The sequence below is a fragment of the Scatophagus argus genome, chromosome 8 (assembly GCF_020382885.2).
Source record: "Scatophagus argus isolate fScaArg1 chromosome 8, fScaArg1.pri, whole genome shotgun sequence".
NCBI classification, from domain to species: domain Eukaryota; kingdom Metazoa; phylum Chordata; class Actinopteri; family Scatophagidae; genus Scatophagus; species Scatophagus argus.
In genome coordinates, this window is record NC_058500.1 from 8,657,793 (window position 1) to 8,675,145 (window position 17,353).

The following is a 17,353-nucleotide window of genomic DNA, read 5'->3' on the forward strand; positions in this document are numbered from 1 at the left end:
ATAAAGAATACAAATTATAACCTAATCTACAGCAGTGGATTTAACTGAAGTTAATAATTAATCTGTAGCACATCGACTGAAAGCAGTAAAACAGCAGCCTCTGTTTCAATAACAACTTGGTGGAAAGAGCGTTTAGAGTTCATGTGACCGAAATGTTCAGACGTTCAATTCCTGCAAACGCCGGTAATATTATTATTGATAGCCATATGCGGCTGAGTTGTACTTTGAACAAAGAGTTCATTGAGGCGCTTCAAAGGAAACACAACAAAAGCCATAAAAAGTTTGCGCAGAGATGTTCCGGTGAACTGGCCTTCTTACTGCTGCTATCTGTTGGGAGATAACAGAGAAAATATTACTCTTTATCTGATGGGCTTACCATTGACAACATATTGCGTGTTTACCTCACAAAAGCCTTCCGCCAAACCGGAGTGACTTTGGCGGTTTGTCAGCGCGGTCGGTTATACTTTTATTTAAATTACGTGAAATGTTTCAGCGTCCATACAGAAACTTATGCGCAACTTTCCCTCGTCTCACCTGAGCAGGTTGTCTACAAGCGCGCCGCGACACGCCCATCTGCTCCGAGCTGTCATTTTATCTGGAAGTACGTGTGGAACAAATTACCCTTAGCGTCACAACAGCTGGCCACTGTGAGACAAGCCATGGTCACCGGTTTCTCCGTGGAGGAGTCACTGTCATGCTGTGGTGCTGGGTTGGGGGGGATAGACCTGCCGGTGACGAGCTTGTTGCTCTTTGGGTTTCGGGGTGAGGGGAGTCTGGCCCCGGAGCAGGAGACGTGCGCGCTGTGCCAAGCGCAGAGGCGCTATCCCAGAAATGGCTCTCACGCCTCGGCTTCGGCCGCCACATGTTTCTCTCCTGCTGCTGTCACTGCTGCGCCTCTGGCCGCTCGGCTCCGCCACCGCGCTGGAGACGGTGGACCACCGGGCACCTAAGCTCGTCTGTAGCGAGGTAACAAGTCAGCACGACAACCCTCTGGTTTTTAAAGAGTTAACGAAGGATAATCGATAATACTTCAGTGTATTTTTGTATTATTTATTTGGAATATTTATTTAGTAAGTGTGTTACTACCTTTTCCATTTTTATGTGTGAAAAAACTAATGCGTAGGAGTTCATGTTTTACGTGAATTAGGACAGATAGATAGAGAGGTGTTTAATTGTGATTACTAATTTACTACCGTACCTGAGCATGACACCTTACCCCACTGCTCCATTTCCACAGAGCTCCACTTTTCTAACAAAGTAAACCAAGCAGATCAAAAAGAAACGATCCATGTTTGTAGTGGCACACCTGATGGTTGACACTTTACAACAACAGTGAAGATTAAACATTACAAAGGACTGTATGTGTGTGCTTAGTTTTTTGTTCCACTATTTGAGAGAAGTGTTGACTTAACCGTACGGTCATTTTGGAGGCAGTGCTGTGGGATTGTGATGCTTTTAATGCTGAGAGGTGCCGCTAATATCTTGTCTACATTTAATGATATATAAATCAAAAACACCTCAGAGTAACATGTCAGTGTCATATTATCATAAGATGTTAGGATTATGGGATTATTTTCACTAATGCATAGCAAAGTCTAACATGTTGGACCACATGTTGCTCCCATGCAGGTGATCTAAATTCATTTTTTTATCTTTATTCTGTTTTACCTTTAATTTTCATCTTTCTGTAGTTTTTATTATATGAAACTTTGAAATGTGTCGCAATTCTTATATAATCCATGAATAGCAAATACACCCAACAAATAGCACAAAATAAAACAATGCGACAAAAGATTTTCTACATGCCTAACCTATAACTCACCACACTTCCAACAATACAAAAGCTGTTTGGCAACTGGCAAAAGGTTACCACATCCCTGCCACACTAATGTAGAAGTTCCATTTTGCTCATACATTTTCTTATAATTATTATAGCATCTTCTGAAGCTCCTCACTTTCATGAATTCACTCCTTTAACTAAAACACAGTGACTTCTAAAGAATTAATGCATAACCCGCATAGTAAGTCTGTTCACTTTTTAATTACTAGGACTTTTAATTGCGGTAGTGCTGCTACATTACTTAAATAACTTTCAATTCTCATCTACAACTTTCGTTTTTCAGGGTCTGGTCGACTGCAAAATAAGCTCAGGTATCCACACAAGCAAACAAGTCCATCTGGTATCATGTTAATAACCTCACAACAGAGTTCTGTCTAAAGCAAACACACGCTCTTCTTTCCACAGTCTCTATGTCCTCTTTCCCACCTGATTTGGATGATGCAGTGACTGTTACACAACTGAGGCTTAAGGCAATTCTGTGCTGTTCAGGCACAAAAGACTGTGAACCCTGCTTGCAAATCATCATCACAGTCCAAGGTATGTCATCAGCCTTATGCCTGTGATATTGTCAGCTAGTGTAATTTTCACTCACTCTATGCATTCTCTTTATTACAGTAAATGTCAGAGCCACTGTGATTGTTCTTATTGTCGTCATAGTTGTTAGTTAATCAGTCACCTGTCATGGTTTTAAAGCACTGCTTTCACTGTTTTGTTTGCTCTCTGCAATTATTTTGCATGCTTAGCTGCAGAAGTGGATAGCGCACAGCTGGTTTCTGAGGAGTCTAGTGGCTACAGTGATGAAGAGGAGGATGGCAGGAATCGAATTGCAGAAGAAAGCGGTCAGCTTGGGCTTGGAGAGGCAAGAGGTGCAGAGCCAAAACTTAACCAAAGATCAATACAGAGTGACACACATTGTATTCCACAGATTATTTCAGTCTAATCCCACAGTTTACTCATCTTCCCTACTCTCTGTCTTACAGCTTTGGTGAAAGTGTGTTTCAGCTCCCCAGCCTCCGTTGAATTTTGCAGGACACTCTGTTTTAAAACAAACCACTCTGGTTTAGATCAAACTTCTCAGCAGCACACACATGAGGTATCTAACAGTGGGCAGGTGTGAAGGTGTCAGTGTTTCTGCTGTTGATTAGTTAATTAACTAGTGGTGGAAAGTAAAGTAGAACTGTACTTAAAGGTACACTATGCAGAATTTGTTAAATGCTGACACACAGCAGTAAACACCACCAGAAAATACAGTCAGAGGACAGGGTCCCTACAGATACAGACACACACTTCTAAAGGGTTACAAGTGATGATTGAGAGGGATTGTTATTTTATTTATTCAGGAAAATCTGGCATAGTATACCTTTAAGTAAAGGTTTGAACAACTTCACTTTGATTGATTTTATGTTACATGACTTCTATCCAGCTACAGAGTAAAATATTGTACTCCACTACATTTACATTGACAGATAAGGTTACTAGTTACTTCAATTTACCTAAGAACAAACATCCAACCAGGATATAAAATACAGCACAAGTGTGTTTGTTGTTACTGGGTGACTGAACTACTTACAGTTAACAACAGGTATATATTTCCTGCAATGTAGCTGCTTCTGACAGAGGAAGTGAGGTTTGGCATTCCCGTTGTGGTACAAGTAACCGGAGCACACAACATTCAAAGCATCACAGTCCCGTCTTTAGAAGAAGGTGAGGTTAAGAAAGATGCAATCTAATTAAAGACACGCTGAACTGCCAACCACCAAGGTCAATTAGCACCCACTGCTTTCTCTTTTTTTCAGTTTGTTCCATGAACCTAAACGTGACTGTCAAAGAATGTGATGGTAAGAGATGTTGTGCACTTGACTTCCACCTGTTGTTTCAACATGAGGGTGTATTGTCCACATGCTGATGAACATGCACAGGGCAGGGCCTGTAAAAACTGTTTTACATACTTGTGAAGTGATACACTTTAGTTCAAACTTGATTGATTGTTTCTGTCACAGTCCCAACTCTCCGAGCTGTGACTGATCATCAGAGGAATGTGATCATCCTCCAGCTTGATAACACTAATTCCAAACAAGATGAAATCTTGTGGCAGATGGTTTGGAATGAAATACCAGGAGAGGTTCTGTCATGGGTAAGTCAGTGCTAAGCTAATTGTATTAATCCAATCTGGTTAGTCTGGTTACATTTTTAACTTTTTTTTTTTTTTTAACCATTGCAGTCCAAAAACAAGAGCGAAATGGTCATTTCATCAAACTTTGTTGCACCATGCTTGTGCTTCCAGGTGATTCATTATAACTGTCAAGAATATCAATAAGTTTTTTGGGGAAATTAAGAAAAAAAAAATTAAAAACACTGAAAAACTTTGTTTGCAGGTGTGGTATAAGGGAAAGTCCCTCCGAAGAAAATCCTGCCCTTTCAAAAACGAACAAGGTAAAAGTGAGTTTACTGAGGTCAGCCTAAGAGCACGAAACATTTGCATGGCAAATGATTTCACAATCAAGCAATGTGTATTTGTTTAGATGCACTGGAAAGAATGCGGCATAACGTGTCTGTGTCGGTGGCGGAGTGTCAGATGAGAGAGGGCGGCACAGGACTGAGCTGGAATATAACTGCCCCCTGCAGACTGGAGGCAGAGGTGTGGCTGTGCAAGAAAGACCCGGCAGGAGGGGAGTGTGAGGAGGTGAAAGGCTCCAGACAGAGCCTGCACAGTCAAGTGAAAGCTGGCTGGAGGCCAACACGCAGTGGACATTTGGTAAAAACATGAAGAACAAATTGCTGTGCTACTTTACTTAAATATTTATTTATTTTGTGAAATACTTTTTTTTCTCCGCTACATTTATCTGACAGCTGTAGATTAAACTACTAAACTAAAAAATATTCAATATTAAATTATTCAATATTAAATTATTCAATATTAAAATATTCAATATTAAAATATTCCATATTATACTGATAGTAACGTATCAGTATAATCCTATAATCCAAATGGTACAATATATAATAACCAGTATCAGGGAGTAGTGAACTTCATGTAAGTAAATTTAAAGTTTAACTACGTTTTGCAGTAGCTTGCTGCTAGTTCAGCTATTCCTATTTGCATTATGTTTGAAGTAATTCAATTCCCTTTTTCCTTTTTTGTTTTTTAAGATTTTTTGTAACTACAATTTCAGGCCATAAAATGAGAGGAAAAGTTGACTATTTTAACTGCCAGTTAATCACAAGTATTTATTATTGCTTTTTTTTATTCACAAATGTTCAGAGACAATGTTGTAGTTGTAGTTTCTTTCAGTGCAAAGTGATTTGGTAACTTGGCAAATTAAGCTTTCAAAGTAGCTTCTGATTATTAACACTGATAATAATATAATACTTAAATGTAATAATAATTTTTCTGCCTAAAGAGTAGTTTTTCTTCGAGTGCATTTTGTAGAGAATCCTATACTTTTGCTGACACAAAATTTTGAATGCATTACTTGTAGATGAATATTTTTACTTGGTGGCTTTGCTAGTTTCTTAATCAAATGCTGCACATCTTAACTGCAGCAATGGATCTAACCTTCACTCAACCTTTTAAATGTACTTTTCAGAAAACAGGAGAGTTCAATGAGTCATCACATCCTCTGCTTTGCATCCAGGTGATCTTTGCATTTGTACATACTTGTGTAAATATAATCTTATACTGTACATATATTTGTATTATATGATATGTACTGTACTAATCTTAACTCTGTCATTTCTTGTTTAGATAAAAATCCATGGGATGAAGTCATACTTAGAGCCCCAGTGTCCATTTTCATGTGAGACCAGTAATTATTATCTACATCCAGATGAAGTGTGTTTAATGTTTAACTCTATCAGTTAAAACAAGCTACATTTCTTTCATTAGAATGTAGCAGACAAGCAGTTCATTGTGCCCCATTTTTAGTGTCTGTGATGCTTCTTTAACATGCTTTTTCAAGACTTCTGTACTAAATAATTCATTTATTTTCCAGCATCTCGATGGAGATGGAGCCTGCCACTCCTCATTGGATTACTGCTTATGTGCTTGGCCATATTAGGAGCCTATTTTATGCAAGGGGTCCTGAAAGGTCAGTTTTCTATTCGTAGGTCATTGAATATTAATAGTGCCTGAGTGAGTTTGCTTAATATATACCTCTGTTTTCCGTCCAGGCTATGTGTGGAGATGGTTGAAAGAAGATGATGTTAAAGGTATGAGAAAGCCTTGCATAGTTTTGCACTGGTTTTGTCTACTATAACTTTAAATATAAGGATATAGCCAGCAGTCAGTTAGCTTAGGTTTGCACAAGGACTGGAAACGTTGGAAAACAGCTAGTCTAGCTCTGGCCCAATGATAACAAAATCTGTGTCTGAACAACCGCCTGGCAACCAGTGAAGACTGGAGTGACTACCCCTGGCTAAGAAATATGCTGCATCTGAGATCACATTCTATATATTCTACATTTTATGAATATGTGTACTATTATTCAGCATACTTTTATCTGAATAAAAACTAATATGTATCTATATGTATATTTCACTTACTGAAGCGTTATTGACTTTGTCACCGTCTGAAGTTTTCTGTTATGTTATTGCTGTTGTCCAGTGCTTACATACTGTTAAATATCCATGGAAACCATATGCATTTAGCATACAATTTGATTCATACTTACATTTTGGACATATAGTATTAAAAAAATCTCACATACCGTTTAGCCTACTACATAGCATGTTAACATGCAATTTTGGACACAGACACACGCTTCTTTTTTTTTCCAATCAAGATGCAATATGTAAATTACTGAGCTTTAGAGTTGCTACTAGGCAGAGTTTGTAACCCTTAGTTGGACAGAGTCAGGCTAGCTGTTTCCCTTGTTTCTAGTATTTGTGCTGAACTAAGCTGAGCTAACTGCCTACTGGCTGAGGCATTGGATTTAACCTACAGATATAATGTTCTCATCAAACTAGCCAAGCAAACAAGTGTATTTCTCAAAGTGTCGAACTATTCATTCATACTCATGAAAGCATAACCTTCCTCTGTTTCAGGTGCGGTGGGTGGCGGTCATGTGGTGTTGTTGTACCCACCTGATGACGACAAAGCTTTGCCAGAGCTGATAAGTCACCTGGGCTCAACCCTTCAAGCCCTGGGCTTCAGTGTGTCTCTAGACCTATGGAGCCAGGCTGAACTCAGTGTCCTGGGCCCTGTGCCTTGGCTCCACTCAAGACTGAACCGAGTGAAAAGGCAAGGGGGCAAAGTGGTGCTAGTTCTAACTCAGGCTGCCTGGGTTAGGGCTGAAGAATGGGGAGCTCGGAGCTGGGAGAGAAGCACTCCCAGGGAGAGCAACAAAAACATGACGGAAGAGGAGGCAGGAAGAAGCTGCACTGCCCCTTCTCCCTGTGTAGATGTTTTCACTGCTTCATTGAGCTGTATTCTAGCAGACTATTTACAGGGCCGTGCTGGTGAGCGGTTTATGTTGGTGCAGTTTGAATCACTTCCACCTGAGCCCCCAGGAGGTTTTTGGCCGTTGCCAGAACTTTTCCGTGGCCTTCATGTCTACAGCCTCCCGTCCCAGAGCCTGGGTTTTCTGACTGAATTGGCTGGGGCTCGACAAATGGCTACTGCATCAGCCAGACGGAAAAGAGCAGGGGGCCTCAGGATGGCATCCCGGGCTCTGGCAAGAGGGCTGTCAGGGTTCACGGCAGGATCGACTGTATTGCGCCTTGCTGGTGTGCCCCAGAGTTGTGTTGGGGTTGGAGTTGAGGACTCTGGGGAAACTGTGCCCTTACAGTCATGCCTTGTTACACCGCCCTCTAGCCCTGACACAAGCCCCAAGGTCAGTGAGATGGAATGGGTCTGACTGCAGAAGAGGTTGGAACATAGTTCTGGGATGAGAAGAAGTAATAAACTGACTCTGTTGAGCTGTTTGCATTGGCTGTTGAGGCAAAGTGTGTCTGGCAGTGGAAACCTTTTCATATAAAAGCTGGGTTGTTACTTGAGCTCCTGCTGTTCAAGATATATAAAACCCCACAACATTAAAACCTCACTTCTTCTAAAGGTAAATGCGAGGAAAAACACATCAATTAATAGTTAGAAAAGGATCAGAAAAGGGTCTGTGGTGAATGTATTTCAAAAACAACGAAGGCTTGATTGTTTTAGTCCCGACACTGCATTGTTTGTTTAAGCCATTTTTCAGTCCTAAACCAAACCAAACCAAATCGTGTGTGTTTGATGTATTATTTAGTATTTGACATTCTGCTTGCACATGTATTAAATATGACAGCCCTGAGAGATATGAAGGAAAAAAATGAAATAAAAATAAACTGTTTCATTTCTGAGTTCATACAGGAGCTAATGCTTTGTTCAGGCATGGTGACTCCTACTGTGTTTCATCTTAATATTTACATTTGGATTGAATAAATAATCTGTATGAATTATGTAGTCAGATGCTCTCCTGACTACAAACCAGTGTCACTTCTTATGTATTACAAATGTCTGCGTGCAGAGAAATGCCTTTCAATTTGTTTAACATGTAGAAAAGTGACAACAAAATGTATTTCTGAGATCCAAGCATACCATAAATTATGGTACCAGTGGTTGCTAAGTGCATTTACTTTAATACTGTGTTTAAATACAATTTTGAGGTGTTTATACATGAGGATTTCCATTTTATGCTACTTAATTTCCACTCCATTACATTTCAGAGATTAATATTGTACTTTCTACTCCACTACATTTATTTGACACTTTTAGTTACTATTTTTTCTTTTAAAATGAAGATTTTACCCAAGGGATTATCAGGGTTATCATGGTCTTTAAAAAATTAAAACGCAAGATTAAAGGAGTGCCTTCCAGGCATTTTGGCTTGCAAAATCTTACGCAAAGAAGTGTCTATGAGTTGTTAACAGCTTCACAAAATAGTATTACTACTAATACTATTGTGAGGGGGGTTTTTTTGGACTTATTAGATGAAACTCAAGACAGCCTGTAAAACCTGCTGCCTGCATACAGTACGTCCTCCAGCTGAAACTACAGTGGGCCATCAGAATATCACCTCTAGTGGTACAAGCAGTACGCAGGATGGGTGGGGGATAGCTGGTTAGCATGCTAACTCCAGAAGATATCTCTGTATCACAATACATAGATGTCTTTGACACAATGTCATCACCATTCTTTTTTAATGCAATAATGTCAGTCCATTTTTTGAAAGTTTTAAAGTAAAATTTTGGCCATATATTTCAAATTGCACCTTTCAACACACTGTAAAAGCTGCTAAGGATCTAAGTCTAGCTGAATTGTCGGTATGTTGATTTTTCCATCCAACAGTCATGTATTATGAGGTTTTTCCTAACTGGTATAGTGTGATTTGTATATCCTTTAGTTGAATGATTTTGAATGAATATTTGAAGCCTGCATTAACACCTGGTTTTAAACCCCTGTCCACCCACACAGGTGCCCTCTGTTATTCTGTCTGATTAACAGCCTCTGCTCAACTTGTAGATGGGTAAGGTTAGGCAGAAATTACATGAGTCTCCCACTTCCCCTAGCCAGTTACAAACAAAAATGTAACTTCTCTCCAGCAAGCATGACATCTCTGTGAGAGATCATGGAGATGTCAATCAAGTTAAGTCTATGCACACCCTTGCAGCCCATCTATGGGCTCATGGGTTAAAAGCAAAATTTTATTGTAAATATTTTGAATTATAACAAATCAGTAGTTGAAGATATCGCCAGTTGTCTTAAATAATCTAAAATGTAATTTAAATGCAGATACACTATGATTATGGACAGTCAAGCAATTATGTGATATTTAAATTAGAGCCATGCAGGGAAACCATCCGTCACGTATCCTTCTTTCAACGGTGCTGCTTTAAGAGGTCCGATAAACATCATGCATCTGCACTCTCGATATGTTATCCCACGACCGTCTGTGTAAAATCGGGTGTTGACTGATGGATTGATGAATTAAATCTCAGCGGGTTTGGGCGGTGCCGTATCCTGTGTGGCTCAGCTGCGTGGACAGCAGAGAACCAACTGGAAGCCGTTCATTGATTCACTCCAACGCAGCCTAGCGCCACATTAGGCTACATGAGCACCACCAGCGTTTGCTAGCTAGCCCTTTAACTGGCTCAGCTGTCGACTGAAATGGCACACTTAAAGCATTAAAAGTGGCTGTCAAAAAATGCGAAACTCTTCCTGCGTTCAGTGAAGCAGCAGGGAATCTGACAATCATCATCAGCGGTACAGCGGACGTGGTGTTTTTGCAGTAAGGTAAGACCAGAATGAACACAATAAAGAGTTCAGCGAACTACTTTCAGAATAACTGCTATAAATATTACTTAGCAAGGTATTTAATGTTAAAAATCGTCAGGCGGATGCTATAGCTGAGTTCAGTAGACTTCGTGGATAACGTACACCAGACAGATTAGCAGGTTGTGATGCACAGTGTTAGCTTAGGCTAGCAGCTAACCGTTGACCTTAGCCAGCTGCTAGCTGGCTAATTTTGTGGGGTGCTGATGCTGCGTTAGCTAAGCGATAAGAAACGGAAAGAAGAGCATCCCAACCAGGTTGAACCGTGTTTCTTTAAAGCGTTCCTTACAAGACTGAATGGATATATATATATAACAACACCTGGAGGATTTCATTATCCATATATACAAGTCTGTATGGTATAATATTAGTACGGTTTACAGCAATGTTAGGCAGTTCAACCACAAAAACATAAGATGGCAGTGAAATTACCACCATCTCATTAAATCCTGAAGATTGTCCTTTATACTAGTAAACATTGCACTGTATTGCATTGACTTGTAAAGGGTTGATATAAGTTAGAGTGAGGGTCTCAAGGGAAAACATGACGGGTAAGGCTTTTCTGAATGTATAAACATTATTTGATGATACTTATTGTGGTGATCACTGAAAGTTTTTTTTTTCCCCTGAAGTATCATGTGGTGGGCCTGGCCATTCCTGCCTGCTCTGGTGCTCCTCTCAGAGCTCTCTGTGGTGAGAGTCCAGACTGCACCATGCCAGACCTGTCGAAAACTCACAGAAAGTTTCATTAAGGTACTACACTTACATTAGTGTACCATCATTTTATGCTTGTCCTTTTGAGACGAGTATTTCAGTATTCCTGAGTCCGGGATTCCCCTCTTTTTTTTAGGGCTTGGAGAAAACTGCCAACAAGAATTTTGGAGGAGGTAACACTGCCTGGGAAGAAGAAAAGCTGGCTAAGTATGCGCGCAGGTATGAATCACAGCCACACTTTACTGAGTTTCTTGAGAATTGTAACATTTTAATTTATTTGCTTGAAAAGAAAAGACAAATTATAAAAGGACATTTATGTTGTTACATAACTCCTACTTTGGTCTTGAAATTGAAATTGAACCATCATGTGTACTCTGATTTTGTTTTGTAAGTCCTGTGTCTTCCCTGCACATTTTGTATGATATTTTGTAATATGTGAAGGACCACACGGGACCGTACTATTTTAAATGTTGTAGTCCACTGAGTGGAGTGAAAGCTCTCAGTGGGCCACAGCGAGGCTCCACTGTTCTTTGGAGGGTGGGGGAGGGACAGCATCTTTTCTGTTATTCTGCTGTGGTCTTACATCTCTTATTACTTGCCTCTTGTTTCAGTGAGACTCGGCTCCTGGAGATTGTAGAAGCTGCTTGCGATAAAACAGATTTTGAATGCAACCAGCTGCTGGAGCAGATAGAAGATCAAGTGGAGACGTGGTGGTTCCACAGGTAACTGTGATATGTACACTATGCAGTCATTCTCTGTTTGTTTTTGGTGAAATTAGCTGCAATTTTATAGGAAAACAAAAATCAGGGAGGTCCCCATTTAGCATTTAAGTGATGAGTTTCCTCCAATTAAAATGATATCATGTACTTAAATCAGTTTTAATCCTGCATTTATTTTTTTACATTGAGACAGTAATGAGCTCAGCCGTGTGTGTGTTATTACGTTTTGTTAACATGTATTAATACAAGTGTTTTAACTCCTCGATTGATATGATGTGTGTGTCCTGTAGGCAGCAGGAAGCACCGGATTTGTTTGAGTGGTTGTGCATAGACGAGCTGAGGCTCTGCTGTCCACCAGGGCACTTTGGACCTGACTGCAAAGGTGTGAAAAACATTAAGAAGCTTCGTGATATCAGTATAGAAAATCTAACCATACCAACCCTCATTTATTCTCCATTGTAAAAATCACCATGCTAATTCAGAAAATTCTAGAGCAACACTAATAGTATATTTATCCAATACAGAGTGTCCATCGGGCCCTGGTGGTGTGTGTGGAGGTCTGGGACGCTGTGAGGGGGAGGGCACTCGCCTGGGAGATGGGGAGTGTGTCTGTGATCCTGGATACTCAGGTCGTCTGTGCCAGAGCTGTGCTGATGGGTACTTCAGGGAGAAAAGCTCTAACGAAAGCACAGGAGCCTGTGCAGGTGCCTCTGATTCAGACATCTGTTTCAACCCTCTACGTGGATTTCATTCTGTTTGGGGTCATCTAAAATTGACCTTCCCTCTGTCTCCTTGTCTTCCATCCCTTGTAGCTTGCTACCACTCATGTAAGAAATGTGCAGGGCCAGAGGACTACAAATGCCTTGACTGCAAACCTGGCTGGATCCTTCATGACAACAAGTGCGTGGGTGAGTGTGGATTTAGAGGTCATGTAGAAACATTTTGTTGGCACTGTGTCAGTTTTCTGGATGTGTTGTTTGACTGCCCCTGTATGTCATTTAGACATCGACGAGTGTGGTACAGAGCTGGCTCGTTGTCCTTCTAACACCTACTGTCACAACACAGATGGATCATATGAATGCAGAGGTATGCTGTCTTCTGTAGTCACTGTTTAAAGTTACTGGCGTCTGATTACGCCAGTAACTACTTATTATGCCTACTCATGTTTGGTTTTCCATTGTCAAAAGCTGTGGATTGTACCTGGCACTTTTTTAGGCATCACTGTCTAGCTCTCAAAATATGAGTGGTTTAGTGTAGAGTTGGTTTTGCATAGGGTTTCAACCAGTGATTATTTTCATTATTGATTAACTTTGGTTATGTTGTACCCAGGCTGTGACCAGGCGTGTGTGGGTTGCATGGGTAGTGGTCCTGCCCGTTGCAAGAAATGTGCACGTGGCTACAGTTTGAAAGGAGCAAAATGTCTTGGTAAGGCTATACAAATTGTTCTGCGGCTGTTGTTTTTTTTCTATGCCACACTTAACAGTCTTTGCCTTCTTGCACAGATATAGATGAATGTACCGAACGTGCATTAGCATGCCCAGGACTCAATGAGGCTTGTATCAATGAAGAGGGTTCCTTCCATTGTGACTGTGCTGAAGGATTCATTAGACGAGACAGCATTTGTGTTGAGAATAAGCCTCCTGGTAAATAGTCCTAGTAGTAAATATACAAACACAGGTATTGTTGACAGCTTCTCAGGTCTGTTGGCTAAGCTTCTCTTCCTCTAACTCCTCAGCCGGGCCAGAGAAGGGCCTGTTTGACGACATAACAGATGAGGAGGTCCTTGTGCTCCAGCAGATGTTCTTCGGAGTTGTGATATGTGCCCTGGCTACCCTCGCCGCCAAGGGTGACATGGTCTTTACGGCCATTTTCATCGGAGGTGTGGCTGCTATGGCCGGATACTGGCTGACAGAAAAGGGAGACTACATGCTGGATGGATTTCTGAAGGGACGCTAGAGTGTCTGGGGCCACGACTTGAGAAAGGACCTCGGAATACCAGCCGGTTAAGGTGAATAAGACTCAGCTGTGGGAAGGAAACTACTCATACAATGCTAGACTTTCAGGGATTTATTAAGGATTGAAGAATTACTTGAAAGGGCTTGTGTTTATTTATGTCTATGAAAAGCATAATGCAGGAAAAAGTTGAGAAGTTGAAGACTATGAAGCTGTGAATGTCGAAGAGGATTTATAAAGCAGCACTGCACTGATAGAAACTGAACTTGAACCCCTACCTCAACTTTGTTGGGAACAAGGGTGAAATGAAGACCACTACTGATTGTTAAAATCTATTATGCATTTGGATGTCTCATCTGGCCTCGATGTTGCTTAAGAAATGATGTCGTTTTCCTCCACACAGTCAGCACCTCCTGTCATCACACCCCGTCATGTTTTTCATCATCTCAGTGCTATGAAGGAGGGGTTTTCTTATAGACTGAACGATATGCAGGTTTTCTTCGTCTTCTTGCACTTGAATGTTGGCATTAGAAAAGGGATTTTAGGTATTCCACCACAAAAAAGTGATCTCATGGTATATTTCCACCATGAAGCACTGGTTATTTATGTTCACTGAATGACTTTTTACCTCCTTTCTTTTTGAATGATTCTTTTTAGTCATAATGCATGAAAATAGGACTTGAAATGAAAGATACTACACTGTATGTATTCATTTATTGTAATACCAGACTTTGGTATGGAAACAGCCAAATCGCCAGCATTACTGCTACTGACCCACTTGATGAGTGTTTGAGAGAATATGCTGAGATCAGTGGTTCTCAACCTTTTTCTAGCATGACCACCTTCAGCAGCTCAAAAAGTCCACCCCCCAGCCACACAATTAATCAGTCACTAACAGTGATACAGTAGGGGAAGCAACCAATGAACGAATGAAGGTATCAACAAATTCTTTTTTGTTTTCTCTACGTAAATCATATTCAGTCAGCTTTGTCACTTATTATTTTCCCCCAGGAGGGTCCACCACCAGTTTGAGAACCACCATCTTATATAAATACCAGCTCTAATCTGACTGGTTAAAGTCATTTGCTGTTGCCTTTAATTTATTTGGAAAGCAATATTTATTGGGAAGATGTTTATCATATTTTGCTCTTGACATATCCTCTGTATTTTTTATTTTCAATGCAGTTTCCTTATCTGGTCAGTTTTAATTTGAGCAGATATAGTAGCATCATGTTATAAAGCCACTGGAGCATCATGTCTCACCCGTCCATTTAAATTTGCCTTTGGTTTTTGTAGTGTGGAAAGTTGTCCACAGAGTCATTATTCATTGTAGGTGTTTACTTTAGAATAAAAGGTTTGTCACTCCTCAGGTTTTTTTTTATTAGAAAATTAAGTTTCATTTTGTCAAACTGCCTCTGCCGTTTACATAAACAGATCATCCTAGCTTGTGGAGAATGATTTTGTACTTTGACTTCTCTCTGCTACATCACAAATTGTAGGGCGTGGAGAAAATTAATGACTGGGAGAAACCTTTAAAGGAGAGCTGATTTTACACATCAAAGTCTCTTTACAGGTCTTAGGGAGCACTACTGCATATATGAAAAACAAACTGCACTCCGGGCAGGGCCATATAATCTGGGTGTGTGGAGTTGGAGGTGAGATTACCACATCTCTGTCACCACTCATCTCTGCTTGAGGCTACATGAGCCGCTAGTGGCCTAATGCATTCCAAAATCTCCCAACAGAACTGTGTGCAGTCGAGCTGTATTGTGGGTAATGTAGACAACCAGGTTTTAACTTTATTTCTCGTCAAAACCGAGTGCCCTTTCTGTGTTTCTACAGCATCAATTTTGATACTTCTTAAAAACAACTCAACTGTAAGTTCAGCAGTGTTATAGGAGTGCAGATCTAAATTGTTAGTCCTAATTATTCTTGGTTTTACTGTGTTGGGACTCCGTGGAAAAGAGAAATTTACAAGTAAAATTGGGAATAAATCAGCATTCTTACATATTCAGAAGAGGTTCTCTTGAGATTAGAAAATGCAAGAAATATCTACCCTCTGAAGTTCCTCTAATGGCTATCGCAGCACTAATTACATGTACCATGTACTGTATGTTGCATCCCATTTTGTACTGACACTCACGCATGCCAAATAGCTACAGCGTCTACAGCTTTACAGAGTCTGAAGTTTTGAGGGTTAACCTATTTCAGTGTTCCACTCCAGTTAATGGGGTTGAGGCGCAGCAGCTCTCGCTCCTTCAAGGCCTCCTGGGAACGTGTTAGAGCTCTGTCCCTCCATCTCTGCTCCATTAGCTGCACACACACACACACAGACATGAGGAAAAACCTCAGACACTCCCTATGTTGTAACCTGAGAGCAGCCAGAAAGTTGAAGCATTTTCAGGACACCGCTGAATGGTGCATAAACACAAAAGCATTAACAGTGGAAACGTAATGTGTGTGTGAGACAATACCCTCTTGTTCTCATCTCTGTAAGCTGTCATTGCCTTGATGTGCCGGATCCTTTGCTCCCTGTCTGTTGAAAGGGCAAGGTGGTCCACTTCTTGGATGTACTTGGCTTCTTGCACTTTACTGGCCAGCTGCAGCTTCAGTGCTGCGCATTTGTCCTCCATCTGCCTCTTTAACTGCTCTCGCAGCTCCTTCCTACAGGACAGAAAGACTTTTCTCCATCACCAAAGTATATGCAGTTTGTAATGCATTCCTCATTTGGAGGAGATTTAGAGGATAAAAAAGTGGAGGTTCTTTTTTTTTTTACCTGTACTCTTCTCTCTCACTGCTTGTTCCATAAAAAGGTTTTCGCCATGCTTGATGATACCTAACACATGGACCAACTACAGATCAGAGACTTTGAACTTAACTCTCCAAAGCAAAGTTGGCATCAGTAGTTCTCAGTTAAAATAGTCATTTACAGTGAGGTGTACAGTGATGCTCCCACCTGTAATGCTCTCTCCTTTGCAAGATGAGTGTCCTCTGGTGGTTGTGGTGGTGAACTGCTGGTGTCTCCAGACTTACGGTGCGTTTATGGACCAAAGGGGGATGTAAAGGGTTCAGTCTTGGAATACTCTGGAGAGCAGATTTATGCAATGTTTTTTTTATTTTTTTATTTTTTATCTCAAAGCAAACACCATCTTCCTATCAGTAAGGAGAATCAGACATTATATCAGTAGTATCAGTAACTCTGTTCTCACCTGATTGCTCGTCCACAGCTTGGCAGAGTCTGTGATAATGGGAAACTCCATGTGAGTGACCACCAGGCAGCGATTCTGTTGGACAGGTGTGTCATGAGGAATACACACTGGTGTGGAAGCTAATGAGATGGCTGCTGTGGTAATGAGGATTGAGACAAATGGAATCACAGCACGTTTAATATGTTTACTAGTGGCTCTAAGGCAGATAACAAACGGGAAAAACAAAGCTGTTTCTTACGTAGTTTCATTGTGGAGTCCAAGTTCTTCTGATTGCCCACCAAAGAAGTCCAGTCTTTGTGGAATAAAACTTCCCAAAATGTTAAATCCTGCACTATTTAACAGTGTAGTTCTATTATTAGTAAATCATAACACAACATCCAAATATAAATCTTGAAAATTTTTGTACCGGTGCTAGTTAAAGATTAAACCGCAACATGCCAGTGCATTCACTGAGTGTTTTGCGGTGGCAACAGTTGCCTTGGGAATCCGGTTACCCCCCACCAGAAGAAAGCTGCTGCATGGAGTCTGAGGCCATGCATCAGTGCCCTCAAGAAGAAAGATAATTAGCCTGACAAATCGAACAACCAGATATGGTCTGAAGATGTCTCCGGGT

At 40.7% G+C, this 17,353-nt stretch overlaps 3 protein-coding genes across 4 annotated transcripts; 2 read left to right on the plus strand and 1 right to left on the minus strand.

The window, feature by feature from the left end:
• Positions 1 to 35: 35 nt before the first annotated feature.
• On the plus strand, positions 36 to 8,178 carry wu:fl23c11 (interleukin-17 receptor C). Its single transcript, XM_046397396.1, has 16 exons — positions 36 to 966; positions 2,124 to 2,151; positions 2,246 to 2,377; positions 2,584 to 2,706; positions 2,821 to 2,933; positions 3,445 to 3,544; positions 3,637 to 3,678; positions 3,841 to 3,974; positions 4,062 to 4,124; positions 4,216 to 4,273; positions 4,363 to 4,595; positions 5,428 to 5,475; positions 5,586 to 5,637; positions 5,833 to 5,928; positions 6,011 to 6,049; positions 6,884 to 8,178. Exons 1-16 carry the CDS (start codon positions 832 to 834, stop codon positions 7,693 to 7,695), a joined length of 2,208 nt encoding a protein of 735 aa, XP_046253352.1. The 5' UTR covers positions 36 to 831; the 3' UTR covers positions 7,696 to 8,178.
• Positions 8,179 to 9,687: 1,509 nt separating this feature from the next.
• Positions 9,688 to 14,896, plus strand: LOC124063596 (protein disulfide isomerase Creld1). Its single transcript, XM_046397403.1, has 11 exons — positions 9,688 to 10,106; positions 10,778 to 10,898; positions 10,996 to 11,078; positions 11,471 to 11,581; positions 11,869 to 11,960; positions 12,103 to 12,282; positions 12,391 to 12,486; positions 12,581 to 12,664; positions 12,908 to 13,003; positions 13,081 to 13,221; positions 13,314 to 14,896. The coding sequence occupies exons 2-11, from the start codon at positions 10,782 to 10,784 to the stop codon at positions 13,532 to 13,534; spliced, it is 1,221 nt and encodes a 406-aa protein (XP_046253359.1). The 5' UTR covers positions 9,688 to 10,106; positions 10,778 to 10,781; the 3' UTR covers positions 13,535 to 14,896.
• A 98-nt stretch (positions 14,897 to 14,994) lies between these two features.
• Positions 14,995 to 17,343, minus strand: LOC124063599 (uncharacterized protein D1044.6-like). 2 transcript variants are annotated; one of them, XM_046397408.1, is made up of 6 exons: positions 16,979 to 17,343; positions 16,741 to 16,874; positions 16,488 to 16,615; positions 16,308 to 16,367; positions 16,006 to 16,195; positions 14,995 to 15,844 (listed from the first exon to the last, which is right to left on the minus strand). In XM_046397408.1, exons 1-6 carry the CDS (start codon positions 16,986 to 16,988, stop codon positions 15,734 to 15,736), a joined length of 633 nt encoding a protein of 210 aa, XP_046253364.1. In that variant the 5' UTR covers positions 16,989 to 17,343; the 3' UTR covers positions 14,995 to 15,733. The 2 variants fall into 2 exon arrangements, with proteins under 2 accessions (XP_046253364.1, XP_046253362.1); XM_046397406.1 differs by having other exon boundaries at positions 14,995 to 16,195.
• Between the last annotated feature and the right edge of the window lie 10 nt (positions 17,344 to 17,353).